At 45.2% G+C, this 13414-nt stretch overlaps 1 protein-coding gene and 1 long non-coding RNA gene across 2 annotated transcripts; one reads left to right on the top strand and one right to left on the bottom strand.

Annotated features, from left to right (window-relative positions):
* The first annotated feature begins 97 nt into the window (after nt 1-97).
* On the top strand, nt 98-1109 carry LOC141953131 (uncharacterized). Its single transcript, XR_012631858.1, has 2 exons — nt 98-179; nt 295-1109. It is a non-coding gene; the product is annotated as an uncharacterized LOC141953131 (long non-coding RNA).
* A 4054-nt stretch (nt 1110-5163) lies between these two features.
* SET (SET nuclear proto-oncogene) lies at nt 5164-13138 on the bottom strand. The gene is made up of 8 exons (XM_074891127.1): nt 12775-13138; nt 11278-11335; nt 10102-10244; nt 9297-9400; nt 9006-9119; nt 7294-7464; nt 7047-7193; nt 5164-6062 (listed from the first exon to the last, which is right to left on the bottom strand). The coding sequence occupies exons 1-8, from the start codon at nt 12845-12847 to the stop codon at nt 6039-6041; spliced, it is 834 nt and encodes a 277-aa protein (XP_074747228.1). The 5' UTR covers nt 12848-13138; the 3' UTR covers nt 5164-6038.
* Nucleotides 13139-13414: the final 276 nt, after the last annotated feature.

Raw genomic sequence — 13414 nt, 5'->3', positions numbered from 1 at the left:
TGCCCCGCGGGGTCCTCGTCCCGCCGCAGCTCCCGCCCCTGTCAGGAGCTCGTCCCGCTGCTTTCGCCCGCCCTGAGGGGAAATGCGCAGCCGAGACCCGGCGGCGAGATGCCGCAGCGCGCCCGGGATGGCGGCGGGAAGGAGAGAGGCGCGACAGGCCGGACGCTGAGGAGACTGAGGTACCTCCCGCTTCCCAGCGTGGACATCGCCCTCCGCGTCGGGCTGCGGGGGAAGGAGAGGTTTTAGGGGGTCAGTGGCCTTTGTAGGCACAAAAACTCTGGGTTCTTGCCACAGGGACGGCACGGGGACACCCACAGTGACAGATCTCCTTAACTCGGGCCCCGCTCGGTTCCTGACACCTCCACTGGGCGCTGTGAGGAAAAATCCCTGCGGCTGGGGCCAGGTTGCTGCGCTGGGTCCATCAGGTGGTTTCCAGTTTTAGTTCTCCAGATTGAGTCGTAACTGGCGTTTGTTTGTAGGGGAACAAGCAAACTGCAACTGCCCTTTAGGTGGGATGCTTCCCTGGAAAGGGGGCGATGCCTGCCTCCAGTGCTGGTTTTTCACTAACTTTTTCTCTGCAGAACCACTCCTCTACATGTAGGATCTGGGGTTTCAGCTGAATATTTGAGTGAAAAAATAACCTGAATGCATCAGCAAGGCTGGCAGTAATCCCCCAGCTGTCGTGAGTGAAAAACCACCACACTGCCGTGCTGCCATCCTGTCATGCAGAACCAATACACAGTAATGTCGTAGGCCCAGTGTTTAAAACGAGTGAAACAGATACTTATTGCTTTCAGGTGGTAAAGACCACCACTTTTAAGATCCCTCCTCAGCAGTATTACATAATCTTATGATTGCACCAATACGCTTTTTCGGTCCTGGAGCAATGCACAACTTTGAGTCAGAAGGCATCCGGAGGTGATAGTATTCCCACATACAAATTTAGAAATAAACAAATATTTTCCTTGAATTAGAACAGTTTTTCTAGCATAAGCATTTTTGTAAATGATCTGCAACTGAGTAATTAGTAAAAGGAAATCACCAGAAGATGTAAAATTTAAATCTAGCTTAACTGAGTTGAATCAATAAAGCCTTAAACTTCTATAAAACCTTTGAACATAACTCCTGTTGTTAATAAAGCAAGTGCATTAGATTAAGATAAACTCTTCTGGAACTTGTTGCTATTTGTAACTTGGTCCAGGCTCAGTTTAGTGTTTAAGGAATGATTTTAATTAGACTGTTCATTCAGTGGAAATACTGGAAAGGGGAAAGTCAAACTAGTAGGTGTAGATTGAGTTTCAGAGGAGCAGGGACACTACCATACCTTCGACAGACAAAACCTGTCCCAGCAGACGGGGATCAGGGCGGTGTTTGGCTCGGTCAGCTGGGGAGAGGTTTGGTGGGAGGAGGAGGAGGAGATTTGTCCACCGCCGCCTTCAGGGTTCACATGGGGGCTTCCCCCGCTTTCCTTCACATCTCGTGCCCTCCAGGGGAGGCAGTTCAGGCAGCCTGGGAAGCTGGAGGAGTTGACTGAGGACATCTGGCTGAAGGAGCTGCCCGGCCTGGAGGGATGGGGCTGGGCAATGGCCGGCGGGTGCTCCCGGCTGTGAGGAGGGTGCGTGCTCTGCTCTGCCGCCCTCCGCCTCCAGCCTCGGCCTCAGCCCATCCCACGGGCACGGGGCAGCTGTCCCCTGCAAATCCCGCGGATGGAGGGGGCCGGTGCGTGGGATCAGCAGTTCCTGCCCACTCGGCAACCTCTGTTCCCACGGGAAGATAATATCGCCGCCGGGAAGGGGAGCGTGTGACCGGCCCGGGGGGGAGCGGGGCGGGCGGGCTGCGGTTTCCGAGCCGCGGGGTCTCTTTCGGGCGCCTCCCGGAGCGGGTGCTGGGGATTAAGGCAGGCCCTGCCCTTGAACCGGCAGCTGCTGTCCTCCGCTAAACCCGAGGAGAAGGGACATGTGCGGCACCGGTTTGTAGGCGAATTACGGCTCCAGGAAAGCCGCTGGCCGTTTTGCCTGCGGTTAGGCGAGCGCTAAAAGCGGGGCGGGGTAGGGGGGGGAGGAAAGCGCAGTGGAAGGATGCCCTCGCTTCCCGGAGCCCTCCGCCTTTCGCCTTGGCCAACTCTCCCCTTTCACGGTCCTTCCCGGCCAGGGAATGCCCTTCCCGGGGCGGCAGGCAGGAGCTCCCCGAGGGAGCGCTGCGCCAGCCCACGCCGGGCGCTGCAGAAATCCTCCGGGTGCCGCGGGGAGCCGGCCCCAAGGGGCACAGCTGGGCCGGGGACACGGGAGTCCCACCGGCTCTGCTCCAGCGGGCACGGGGGGGGTTACAGCTTCGAGGAGTCCCTCCACTAGAGCACATTCCCTCAGAGAAGGTGATGATCAAGAGAAAAAGTCTTAGGAGTTTCCATTTTTAATCCAGGAGAGGGAGGGCAAGAGATTAAGCATAAATCTGTTCCGCGGAGGAAGCAAGCATCTTGTTCCAGAGTCACTCGTGACCTCCGGTCAACTCTTATCGCACTGGGCACCTGATACCTGTCAACCTCGCCTGTAAAAGACGATGCTGAGTTTAGGACTAAGAAGTGATTCTTTTGAAAAAGACTCTTAGAAATGGTAATATCAAATAACAGTTAAATGTACTTTAATTCCTTCAAACAGAAGGATATCTTGAAGGTACATCAGAGAAATTATTTCATTGATTTCATTCTCTTAAAAAAAAAAGCATGGCTTCAAAATTCAGGAACAGTATCCAATAAACAAAGTACTATCGTTATGCGCCTGTTTTAGTGTGGTACAAAGAGAAGCTTACAGTTTCAAGTGAATGGCATAAATGACTGAGAAATCCATTCAGATAATGCTTGTTTACAGGGACAAAAACTATGTTGACAAGTATGAGTAAGCACACATAATCTGTTTAAAAAAACCCAAACCTTTCTAACTGTATTTACACACACGGATGTATTTGCTTTCCTTTGGCACTAGAAATTACAGACAAAAGATTCCATTTTATAGCAATTAAACTTCAAAATTAAAATAAAAATAACCTTTGAGTCATTTAAGTCGTACAGCCCCAGCACAGTAGCTTCACCTTTATTAAATTGTTGCCAACTCTATATTCTAACTCTGGAAATTCAGGCCACAAAGCCTGAATTCAGCTTCCACCTGTGACAAATTTCACTTGGCAGGATTAACTGGATGTGAGAAGCTCAAGCAGCAGTGGGGAATTAATGAGATACAGACAGGTATTTAATAAGAATGAATCTCCCATTCTTATCCAAGGTGCACATCTACCTTTAAATGCTCTTTATATGCATATACAAATTAAATCAAGTAAAAATGGACACCCATTACATATATTCAGCCAAATTAGACATTAAGTGAACAGTCAAGAGCACATGATGGCCATCTGTAGTATTTCTTCAGCGCTGCAGAGAAATGTGTTAATCCCTACTCCTTTCCATTGCTAGGAAAAAAAAATTAAGATTACACTTAACAAATACGGTTTATTCTTTCAGCATGTTAGTTTACTCTTTAGCCATTGCCAGGAGTAAACCCTTAAGTTTCACAGGAAATTTAGTATTATCAGTACAATAGCAAGAGTGTTTTGGCACCCTGTAAAATCCTAAAGAACGTGCAAGAAAAATCTCAGAAGTAGCATTTCATTATCCAGAGTTCTCATTTCTTGTTCATGGTATTTGACTTTACAGAACCTGAAGCTTTGATTACTTTCAAAACAGTTTTTATAGGTTTTCTGCTAGTAACCAACAGGGGTATAACAAATATGGCACAATATTTTTCCTAAAGCATTAAAGACTAGGAAAAAATATTTTCCTTGAAGAACTACAATCAATTAGGACTACATAAAAATTAAGTAACGAGGCATCATGGCAAGTAATAGCACATCGACCCTCTACCACAACAGGAAGCGGTTTTCAATCTTACAACAAAAAGGAATCGACTGAAAAAGAATCTAAAATTTATAGACTTCATAGGTTTTGTTCCTTCTCTCTCTACATGATAAGAAACCATTACCAATTAACATTTTACTTTGCTCTGCAAGCAGGATCAGGGCTGCAGCTCTTGTTGAGACGGAATAAAGTAAACGGTTGCCATATTTTTGCATTGATCACATGCAGACTGGACGTTGCATTGTCTGATAACTAGATTGAATCCAAGCTGGACCAGACACTTACAGAATGTTTCCTCCACACATGTTATTTGGGCATGTCTCACATAGACATTAATCTTGTTCTGCTAAGTGTATTCTTAAGCATCAAAAAAAAAGCTGAATTTGACTATAGCAAATTCTGTGAGGAAAAGGGATCAGAGAATATAACAGCAAGTCTTCCCAGAAGACAGTCTTTTTCTACACATCCAAAGAGAACTAGCTGTTTGAATTTTAGATTAGCTGATACAACTTTTTTTTTTTTTTAAATATTTCAAAAGCACAAAAGCACAGCATGTTAAAACAACTTTCATTACACTCTGTGGAATACCAGTACCAACAAGCTCTATGTGAAATTGTTACAAGCTACTCAAAAGCAGTCTCTTAAAATGAAGAAGAGTACAGTATATCGAAAGCATATATACATGCTGCTACCAAGGAAAGAAAGCAGTGAAGTAGCAACTTTTTATACATGAGCTTTGCTAAGAATCTTGCTCTTTGAAATAGCCCAAAAATTAGCTTGCACTTAAGATTTATTTTCAACTGAAATGACTTACAAAAACACCCAAATCTTCTTATAAGACCTCTTGGTCTTTTATTCTGAGCTTGCATGATATTTTCATGCAAACTGATTTACTGGAGATACAGTACTGGAAGTTACTACCTAAAAAAAAAAAAATATCTAACAATCAAGTGATTTTTCTTTTTAAAAAACATGACTATAAACCTGTCTTCACACAAGACACGTGTACCTACTACAGCCCTGTCTTAGAGTTAGGTAATGCAAGAAACCGAGTGTGCAGTAGTAACTACCAAAGGAAACATTTTACAAGTACTGAAATAGTGGAAACTAAATGCACCAATTAATCAGTCTACACAACCACAAGGTTGCATTGCACTACATAAATACTGACCAAATGCCCCCAAAAATGCCAAGAAACTACAAGCAAGTTCAAAACAGGATATTAAAACTGTTTCTTTCAGTGAAGACCAACCAGTCCCTTTGTGTACACATTTAGTTTTATTGTAACAAAGCAACTTGTACACTTTAACGTTTAAAACTGAGCATCTTTCTTTCCTTTCCAGTGAAACAAAAAAAAAAAAAAAGAATTTAAAAATAAACAAGAACAAAATTACAATAGAGAATGTCAATTCCAAATAAGATCCTACAGGTTCTGCTGATTCTCCATCAAGTGGCAGGGCTCAAAGTCATCATTAGGAGAAGATTTTATTTTAAAAGTGTCATCTTAAACTGCAAGGATGTTTGTTAAACATCACAATTAAACATGCCAAAGGAGAAGAAGCCATGTTGTCAAAATGCCCACTTAACCCACCCAAACATCTGAAACCCACCCCAGCTGACCTTCTATAACCCCATTTTTTTTTAGTTTTTTCTTTTTTTTAAACAAGAGAAAGTAGACAGATACATGTTGGTAAATGCTAACTGTCCATATTCACATAGAGACACAGTGTAATCTCTGAGCCCAATATACAGAGAAAGAAGGAAAAAAGCTAGATTCTATGCACTACTACACAGGGGCCTAGCACTCTTCAGCTTCCAGCAGAGTGAAGGGAGCAGAAGGTTTTCTTTTTTCCCACAGAACATGGTGTGTTGATTCCATAAACAGTTTTTGTTTTGAGACAGAAAGGGATAAAAATGAACTTGAAACAGAAACTGGTAGATTCTTTTCCACTGTATTCTGCTCAAGGTATTTCCCCCAAAATAAATTGTGAACCATGGTGTAGAGGAGAGAAAAAGAGACCTCAAGAGAACAAGGCGACTGAGCACAAGAAAAAAAAAAGACAGCAACTTGCTCCCAGGGACTGGAGAAAAATTAAAAAGGTAAAAAGGGGGTTTGGAATCCATCAGTGTTCAATTAGTCATCTTCTCCTTCATCCTCCTGTTGAAACATAAGCAACAATTAAAAAAATCTAATCACTAAACTTCAGGTAGCACGAACTTGCAAATGCAATAACCAGAATGTTTTACTACCCTACAGACAACAGCCCTACAGTGTTACTCGTAGCATGCTGTATGATCTCTCCTTCCCTCTTCACTAAGGAGTAGTAATGCTTGCCATGAGTACAATCTACATAGAAATCAGTTAATAACTGGATGTCCCAATGAAGAAACATCAGGTTTTAAAAACTACCGTGACTTAGAATCAACTACAAACATTGACATCTAGGAAGCGAAGGGGCCACCTTTTTTCCCCTCGTTTTAAACTCTGAAGAGGAAAACGCTTCAACTTTCAGGTGCTAAATTCCAGGTGACATAACGGAGCGCAGGATTCTGGTGCCCACAACAGCCCTCCTACCTCAATACAAATAAGTTTTTGCTGCTGAAATTCAGACACATCACACCCAATTACAAAAAACCAAGACATTCTGAACTTTAAGTTACCAACACCTTGAATGCTGTCCCTGGAATCTCACTTGCAACTAAAGGAAATTTCTAATTCCTGAACCCAACAGTCTTAGCTAAGCTGGCCATAAGCAGAAATAAACCAACAGGTGGGAGGATGACAGAACTGGTTATATCAACAGAAGTTATTTACAAGTAAAGCCTTGCTAGAATGTTCACTAATTAAATATGAATTTTATTACACAAATACCCTAGTTCTTCTAGAGCACCTCCCTTTCAAATTTACTGAAACTACTTATTTGTACTGTCTCTCATATACACAAAAAAACTTATTACTACACTGAAACCACTCCACAAGTTAAGGTAGTAACAGTTCTGCTTCTCCCCTCCAAACACCTCGTCAGTGATTGTGAAGAACTATTTTACCTTTGTAACAATGGCTCAGTATTCTTACAAGATCTCTCTTATAAATTTCTTGTGATTCTCATACACCAGAGATGGAAGGCGTACGATTACTCACCTCTCCTTCCTCTCCCTCATCATCATCTTCATCCTCCTCCCCCTCATCTTCATCTCCTTCTTCATCAATATCCTCCAATCCTTCTTCCTCTTCATCGTCATCATCATCCTCCTCTCCCTCCCCTTCTTCATCATCCATATCAGGAACCTTAAAGACACAGATGCAACATTAACTACAGTGATCAAATTCACTTTCACTTGCACCCTGCTATTATGGGTGTGGATCAACAACTTCGTGCTGTACTTACCAAGTAGTACTGTAACGGATTTGGCCAGATGTCATCCTTGATGACTTCTCCTAGTTCGTCAGCCCCTGCATCGGAGTGGTCAGTGAACCAGGTAAAGAAGCTTTCTGGCTCTTCATGCTGCCTCTTCCTACTGGCTTTGTTCTGTGTCTGGCTTGAACGTTTTGTCAGATCCTGAAAAGAAAGTTAAGAAGTTCTCTAAAGAAGCAGTCTTTACATGGCCTTTGGTTGGTTGAGGTTTTTAGTAAGCACCATTTAGAAGCATTCTTGTCTGAACAACCACAAGTAGTCACTTACTGCTCCCTCTTTCAGGGAGAAGTCTTTAACAATCTTTTGAAACCCAAACAACTCACAGAAAAAGACTGCATTCTCATGAACACAGGAAAACAGTAAAACTGCCTGTTTCTTTTAATGACCTCCATTGAAATACTGAAAATTCACAGGATCTTGCACTTGATTTATGCTTCCCAATCACAAGGAAGCAGAAGTACAGCAAGTGTTTAATGACATACTGAACTTAAAAGATCTCAGAATGGCTAAACACTACTCAGAGCATTTAGCTGTAATTGCAGCTAAATGCTACAACTACTATATACACACAACTGAAGAAACACTCAGTCTCCACACCTCTAAGCTCTGTCTTTAACTTGAGATAAAGAAATGTCTAGCCTTATCCTAAGATTTCCTACATTGAAGTCTTCAGGCCATCTTGTGTAGTTAAGTGAAAAAAAACCCCCACCATAAACCGCTAAAACATATGGTCACAAAAACATACATGAATCCTGTATCAAACACCTTACCCCAGAAGTTTACAACAATCTTTTTGCCTAGTCTGAAAACTACTATCTGCTATTTCAATCCATTCTTTCTTTGATCAAATGGTAACTCCAAACTTCTAGTATTTGTTTTCTTTATAGAATCACAACATTTATAGGTTTAGACTGTTTAATGAAGAACAATACCAGAATTCACGCTGATTGTGGTATGTTGTAAAGATCATTCGGCTAGTTTGTACTGGACTGTAACTTCTTGTACAAGAGGAAAAGTTCTAGTTCTCAGTGAAAAAAAGTAAGTTTTCTTGGTCTGAGGGTGACAAAACAAGCAGTGACTTAGCTGCAACCCTCAGTTTTACTTTTAAATACGCATTTCAAATCTTCACATTAAAGTACTCCCAACTTTTACAGAAACTAACTACAGCAAATTAATTATGGCTGAATACTGTCTGGATGAAAGACATGCCCACATTATTGTGTGGCTGTGACTTCTCCAATGATGTGGTGTCTGGAAATGAAAATGAGGAAAAAAGGGAAAACCAACAAAAAATAAATCACACATCCCTATCGGACCCCCTAAACCCTGCTGTCCTCACAATTCCTGATTTAACAGTTACCTTAAGAAAACAACAGAACACAGATTCTAGATCCACACCAAAGAGACAATCTAATGCACTTGTTAATCCCTCCCTCTCATCATACTTGTGCTTTCATGGTTTTAATGGTGGTGCTCAACAGAGCAAGAGAATTCACTACAGATATCCATGTAAACAGGGTATTCCAAACCCTGCAAGGTAGGCACGAGCTACATACGTAGCAAAGTGGAAAGTGGGTTGAGAGGGGAAGGGAGGACAAGGCAGCTTCGATAAAAAGTAAAACGAACACCATGAAAGTGACGGTATCACAAAGCAGCAATCATCTTTCCCAGAAGCACATACATACCTTCCCAGATTTCCATTTGATCTCAGTTGATTTTGAAGATGGGTCTCCACTTTCATTAAGGTGAAACTCTTTGGAGAGAACTTTATTTTCAAAGTATGGATTCTCATCAAAATACTGCAGAGTTGAAAGCAAAGAGTTAGAACCCACATAATGTAAAGACACGTGCCAAGTCATACCTGGTACTAACTGGACAACTGAAGAGATTAAGCTACAAACTACAACCCAATACGTGATCACGTTCAAAAAAAAAAAAAATCAGAAAAATCACAAGGAATTATTTAAAGTACTTACAAAATCTATTCTGTAACCTGATTTGATGTCTTCAAATTCTGTCACTTCAACTCTGGTCAAATAATGCAGTGCTTCCTCATCTTCTTCTCCCAGCAGTGCAGATACTAAGACAGAATTAGGAATCCCATATTACCAAAGCTATGAAATGTGTTTCATGCAGATGAAATACAGGGAATTGATAGCAAGTAGGATTTGAAAAGCAACACAGTCCAAGCCAACTTCTCGCAGCCCATTTTTTTCAAGTTACCAGCCAACAGACTATTAGCATTGGTGTGATTTGCATTTGCTGAGGTGAAAGCATTGTATGTTCGCTTGTTGTAGTTCAGCATTAAAAAGCAGCAAAAGCTACCTGCATACATCTCTGAAACACATTTTCACAGGTGTAGTTTGCCCAATCTAAGCAGTCTACAAACTTGTTTCGCCCTCTCAGAAAGTCTGTTGTCAAGAGTCCTAAGGAGTTCACCTCCAATTAAAAAAAAACAACTATTTTTTCTTTTTTTTTTTCTCCTCCTTTAAAGGGCCCAATTAACTAAAAAAAAAATGAGAAACTTGTTTAAAATGCAGAAAGAAAACCAACAAGGGATTTTGGTGAACAAAATGTTCCTTTGGTTAACAAATGCAAGAAATAAAAAGCTTTTAAAACGTATTCTAGGACAAAAAGGAAGTGTTTGCGTATGCAGCAGGCTTCCATTTAAACATATGCCCAGCAACACCTCTAGAAAACCCTCAGCGCTGCAAGATATTCCCATAACATGCAAGCAAACACTGAGTTTACAGAAAAAAAAGAGGGACATCAAGAACATACCTTGTGGGTGGTTGACAAATGTTGTTACCCAGAAATTTGGGATTTTGGCGATCAATTCTGACCTCTTCTGGAAGAATGGTTGGCGGAGTTTGTTGTATTTCTGTTCTACTTTCAAAATTTCCTCACTGGCTTGTTCATTCAGTCTGTAATAGGAAGAGCCACATTAACCACAGGAGAGAGAACTGAAATTTAAAGATGCATCATCAGTAGTCAGCTAAAAACGGCTTGAGTCTGATTAGACTAGTCTGCCATATTCAACAAATGAGATCTCAAACAAAAAAACCTGAGGCCCAAACCTTTAACGACTTTTAAGAAACATGCTACCAGAAGCAATCTCACTGATCTTAATGAAACGTTCTGAACACACTGTGTGTTTTGCAGCATTACATAAGGGACAGACCCTTATTTATGCAAAGCAAAGTAGTATTTTACCTCTTAAACATTTTATTTGCAAAAGACCTGAAGATGGATAACACGTAACACTATCACCTGCTCTTTGTAACTTTTGGGCAGGCAGGCAAGCTACAGCAAAGCAATTTTGTACCCCACACAAGTAAAATCTGAAGATGTAACATTTAATTGGTTTTTGCAAAAAATGCAAAAAGGCAGAGCCCTAATACTGCAACAGCTTCACATGGCCAGAGCCTCAGCAGTCACCTGCAGCCTTTGCAGAACAGTGTGCATGGAGATAAGATCCAGGCAAATACCAACATAGAACCCACAAGGAGTTTTGGCAAACGAAACTAATGTTTCGGTGACGCTTTCTATGTATTATTCTACAAGCACATGAATGTATAATTTAAAAAAAAAGTATAATAAAAGCTAACTTTTCAACCAAGTTTTCGGTTGCAAACATGAAAAAACTCTTTCAAAACAGAATACACAGTAACTTGAAAAACCACTCTGAAATAGATTTCTATTATCAAAACTATCACAATTAATTTAAAATTTTAAACTCGAGTTCTACCTTTTTAATTACACATACTTAAACAAGAAACCAGGACACTACTTCAGATTTTTATCATATACAAATACTTCTTACATGTAATCAAGTCAGAACACACGTCTATCTTTTGGCAGAGTTTAAAGAGACTGAGAACTACTACCGAGTGCTTACTTTACTAAATATTTTTATATTTCAGTTACATCTTCATTTCTGCTAAAACATCTGTTTACCTGTCTATTTCATTCTGTACTTCATCAATGTGTTCAATTGCTTCCTGTTGCTCTTTTTCTGAAAAACAAACAAAAATGCATCAAAATCCCTTCATTCTCAAGTCTGGCAAATCACCTGGGGTTTTCGCTTAAGACTTTTTCTAGTCATCTACTTTAGAAGTGCGCAGAGATTTCTATTAAATGTCATGAGTGTTACTAGGCCTTAAAGCTTCAGCTACTTCCAGGGTGTACTACAGCTGAAGCGCAGAAAAGTTTGACGGAACGGCACTCAAAGCCAGTTTACCCCTAGAAATCACAACTCACGTTCCCCTACTCAGTTTTACAAGTCAACTTAAATGATGAGTCAATCATGACAGATTAATAACAATTTAATTAAAAAAGCATGAGCCGTATTTGCTAAGACCAACACATTTGAAGGAACGTTACGGAATTTAGAGAGGACAGAAATATCAATAGACAGAGCGTTAACGGGGAACATGCCACATGCTACATGCCACCTTCTAACAACCGAAAATAACGTTCGAAAGGACAGTTAGGAGCAGAAAAGACCTCCCAGTCGCCGTTTGACAGGTATTTTCTGGTCGGAAGCTCCCCTCGACAAAGCCTGGCAAAGCTCTGGCTTACAGGAGGACTGTTTACCTATCGCGCCGGGAGATGAATGAACGGCAGCGGGAAGTCGCTGGAGCAGTGCAGCACGCTCACTCCTCCCCCGGTAAGTTTCCCGCACGGCTCAGCCCGCGTTAGGGGACAGCTCTCCCCGGCTGCGCGGGTGGATGCGCTGCCCCCCTCCCCAGGACGGAGGGGAGGCCGGCTACGGAAAACACGTGTGTGACCGGAGCCGGCCGCGGGCGCAGCACCGCGGGGCGCGACGGCGGATCTGATGGAAGGAGGAAGGAGAGCACTGCGCCCTTCCCGCGGCGGCGGCCGGGAGGAAACCCACGGCGCGGCGACCTTTAAAAATCCCGGAGCTGCCGCGATCGCACGTGGGGACGGCGCGGAGGGCTCCATCGCCGCGCCGCCCGCGCACCGCGTGGTTCCCCGGGGCGGGCAGGCCCCGGCGGCGCAGCCGGCGCCGCTCCATCCCCGCGCGGCGGGGCAGCACCACGCGGCCGCGGCGGCGCCGAGACCAGGAGGCGGCGAAGCATCATGGCGGCGGCGGCGGAGCACAATGAGGCTCCGCGGATGCTGCTCCGGGAGGGGGGGGGGGCGGGGGGGGGTCCCGCTGCTCCGCCAAGGCCGCAGCGCCCCCCGCCCGGCCCCGCCTGCGCCCGTGGGGAAGGAGGCCGGGCCGGGGAGCGGAGACAAAAGGGCGCTAACATGGCCTCCTCCTGCTGCTGCTGGGGCCTGCACATCCGCCCGGCCGACCCCGCGCTCTTCCCGCCTCCGGCCCGGCCGCGGCCCGTGTGGCTGGGGAAAATGGCGGTCGGTGCGGCGCGGTGCGAGGCGGAGGCCGCGGCGGCTGCCGCCATTCCCTTCACGCCCCCGGCGCGGCCTCACCTGAGGTCTCGTCGGCCCCATCGTGGTTGGAGTTCAGCTCCTTCTTACTGACTTTGGCCGCCGGCGCCGACATGTTGGTGGCTGCGGAGCGGAGCGCGGAGGGAGGGGGGGGCTGTAACGGGACTGAGCGGAGGGGGGGCCCGGCACAGACTCCTCCTGCTGCTGCTGCTGCTGCCGCCGCCGCTCTGGCTCCCTCCACCGCCGGGGCGCTCCGGCCTCCTCCGCCCGGACCTGGGGCTCCCGGATAACAGGGGGCGGCAGCGGCGCTCGCACTGCCTCACGCTCTCCACAGCCAGAATCACCACCACCGCCGCCTCCTCCTGCTGCTGCTGGCGAGGGGCGGGCAGCGCGGCGCGCATGCGCAGCAGCCCCCCCCTCCGGGGCACTGGGGGGACGGCGGCCGCAGCGCGCAGGCGCACCGAGCCCCCCTCCGGGGCGCTGGGCAGCGGGCGGCGCGAGGCGCCTGCGCGTTCCGCTCCGCTCCTCGAGAGAGGGCGATTGCGCCGCTCTGCGCAGGCGCGGACACCGCCTCCTCGCCGCGGGCGGCCGGCGCGCAGCCGCGGAGAGGCCGCTCGCCAGCCCCGCCCCCGCCGACCACCCCACGCTGGGCGCCCATTGGCCGGGCCTTGCGCCCTCGGAG

Source organism: Strix uralensis, chromosome 21, assembly GCF_047716275.1.
Source record: "Strix uralensis isolate ZFMK-TIS-50842 chromosome 21, bStrUra1, whole genome shotgun sequence".
Classification (NCBI taxonomy): Eukaryota; Metazoa; Chordata; class Aves; order Strigiformes; family Strigidae; genus Strix; species Strix uralensis.
Note: the sequence above shows the minus strand (reverse complement) of the source record. Positions and strands in the feature narration are given on the sequence as shown.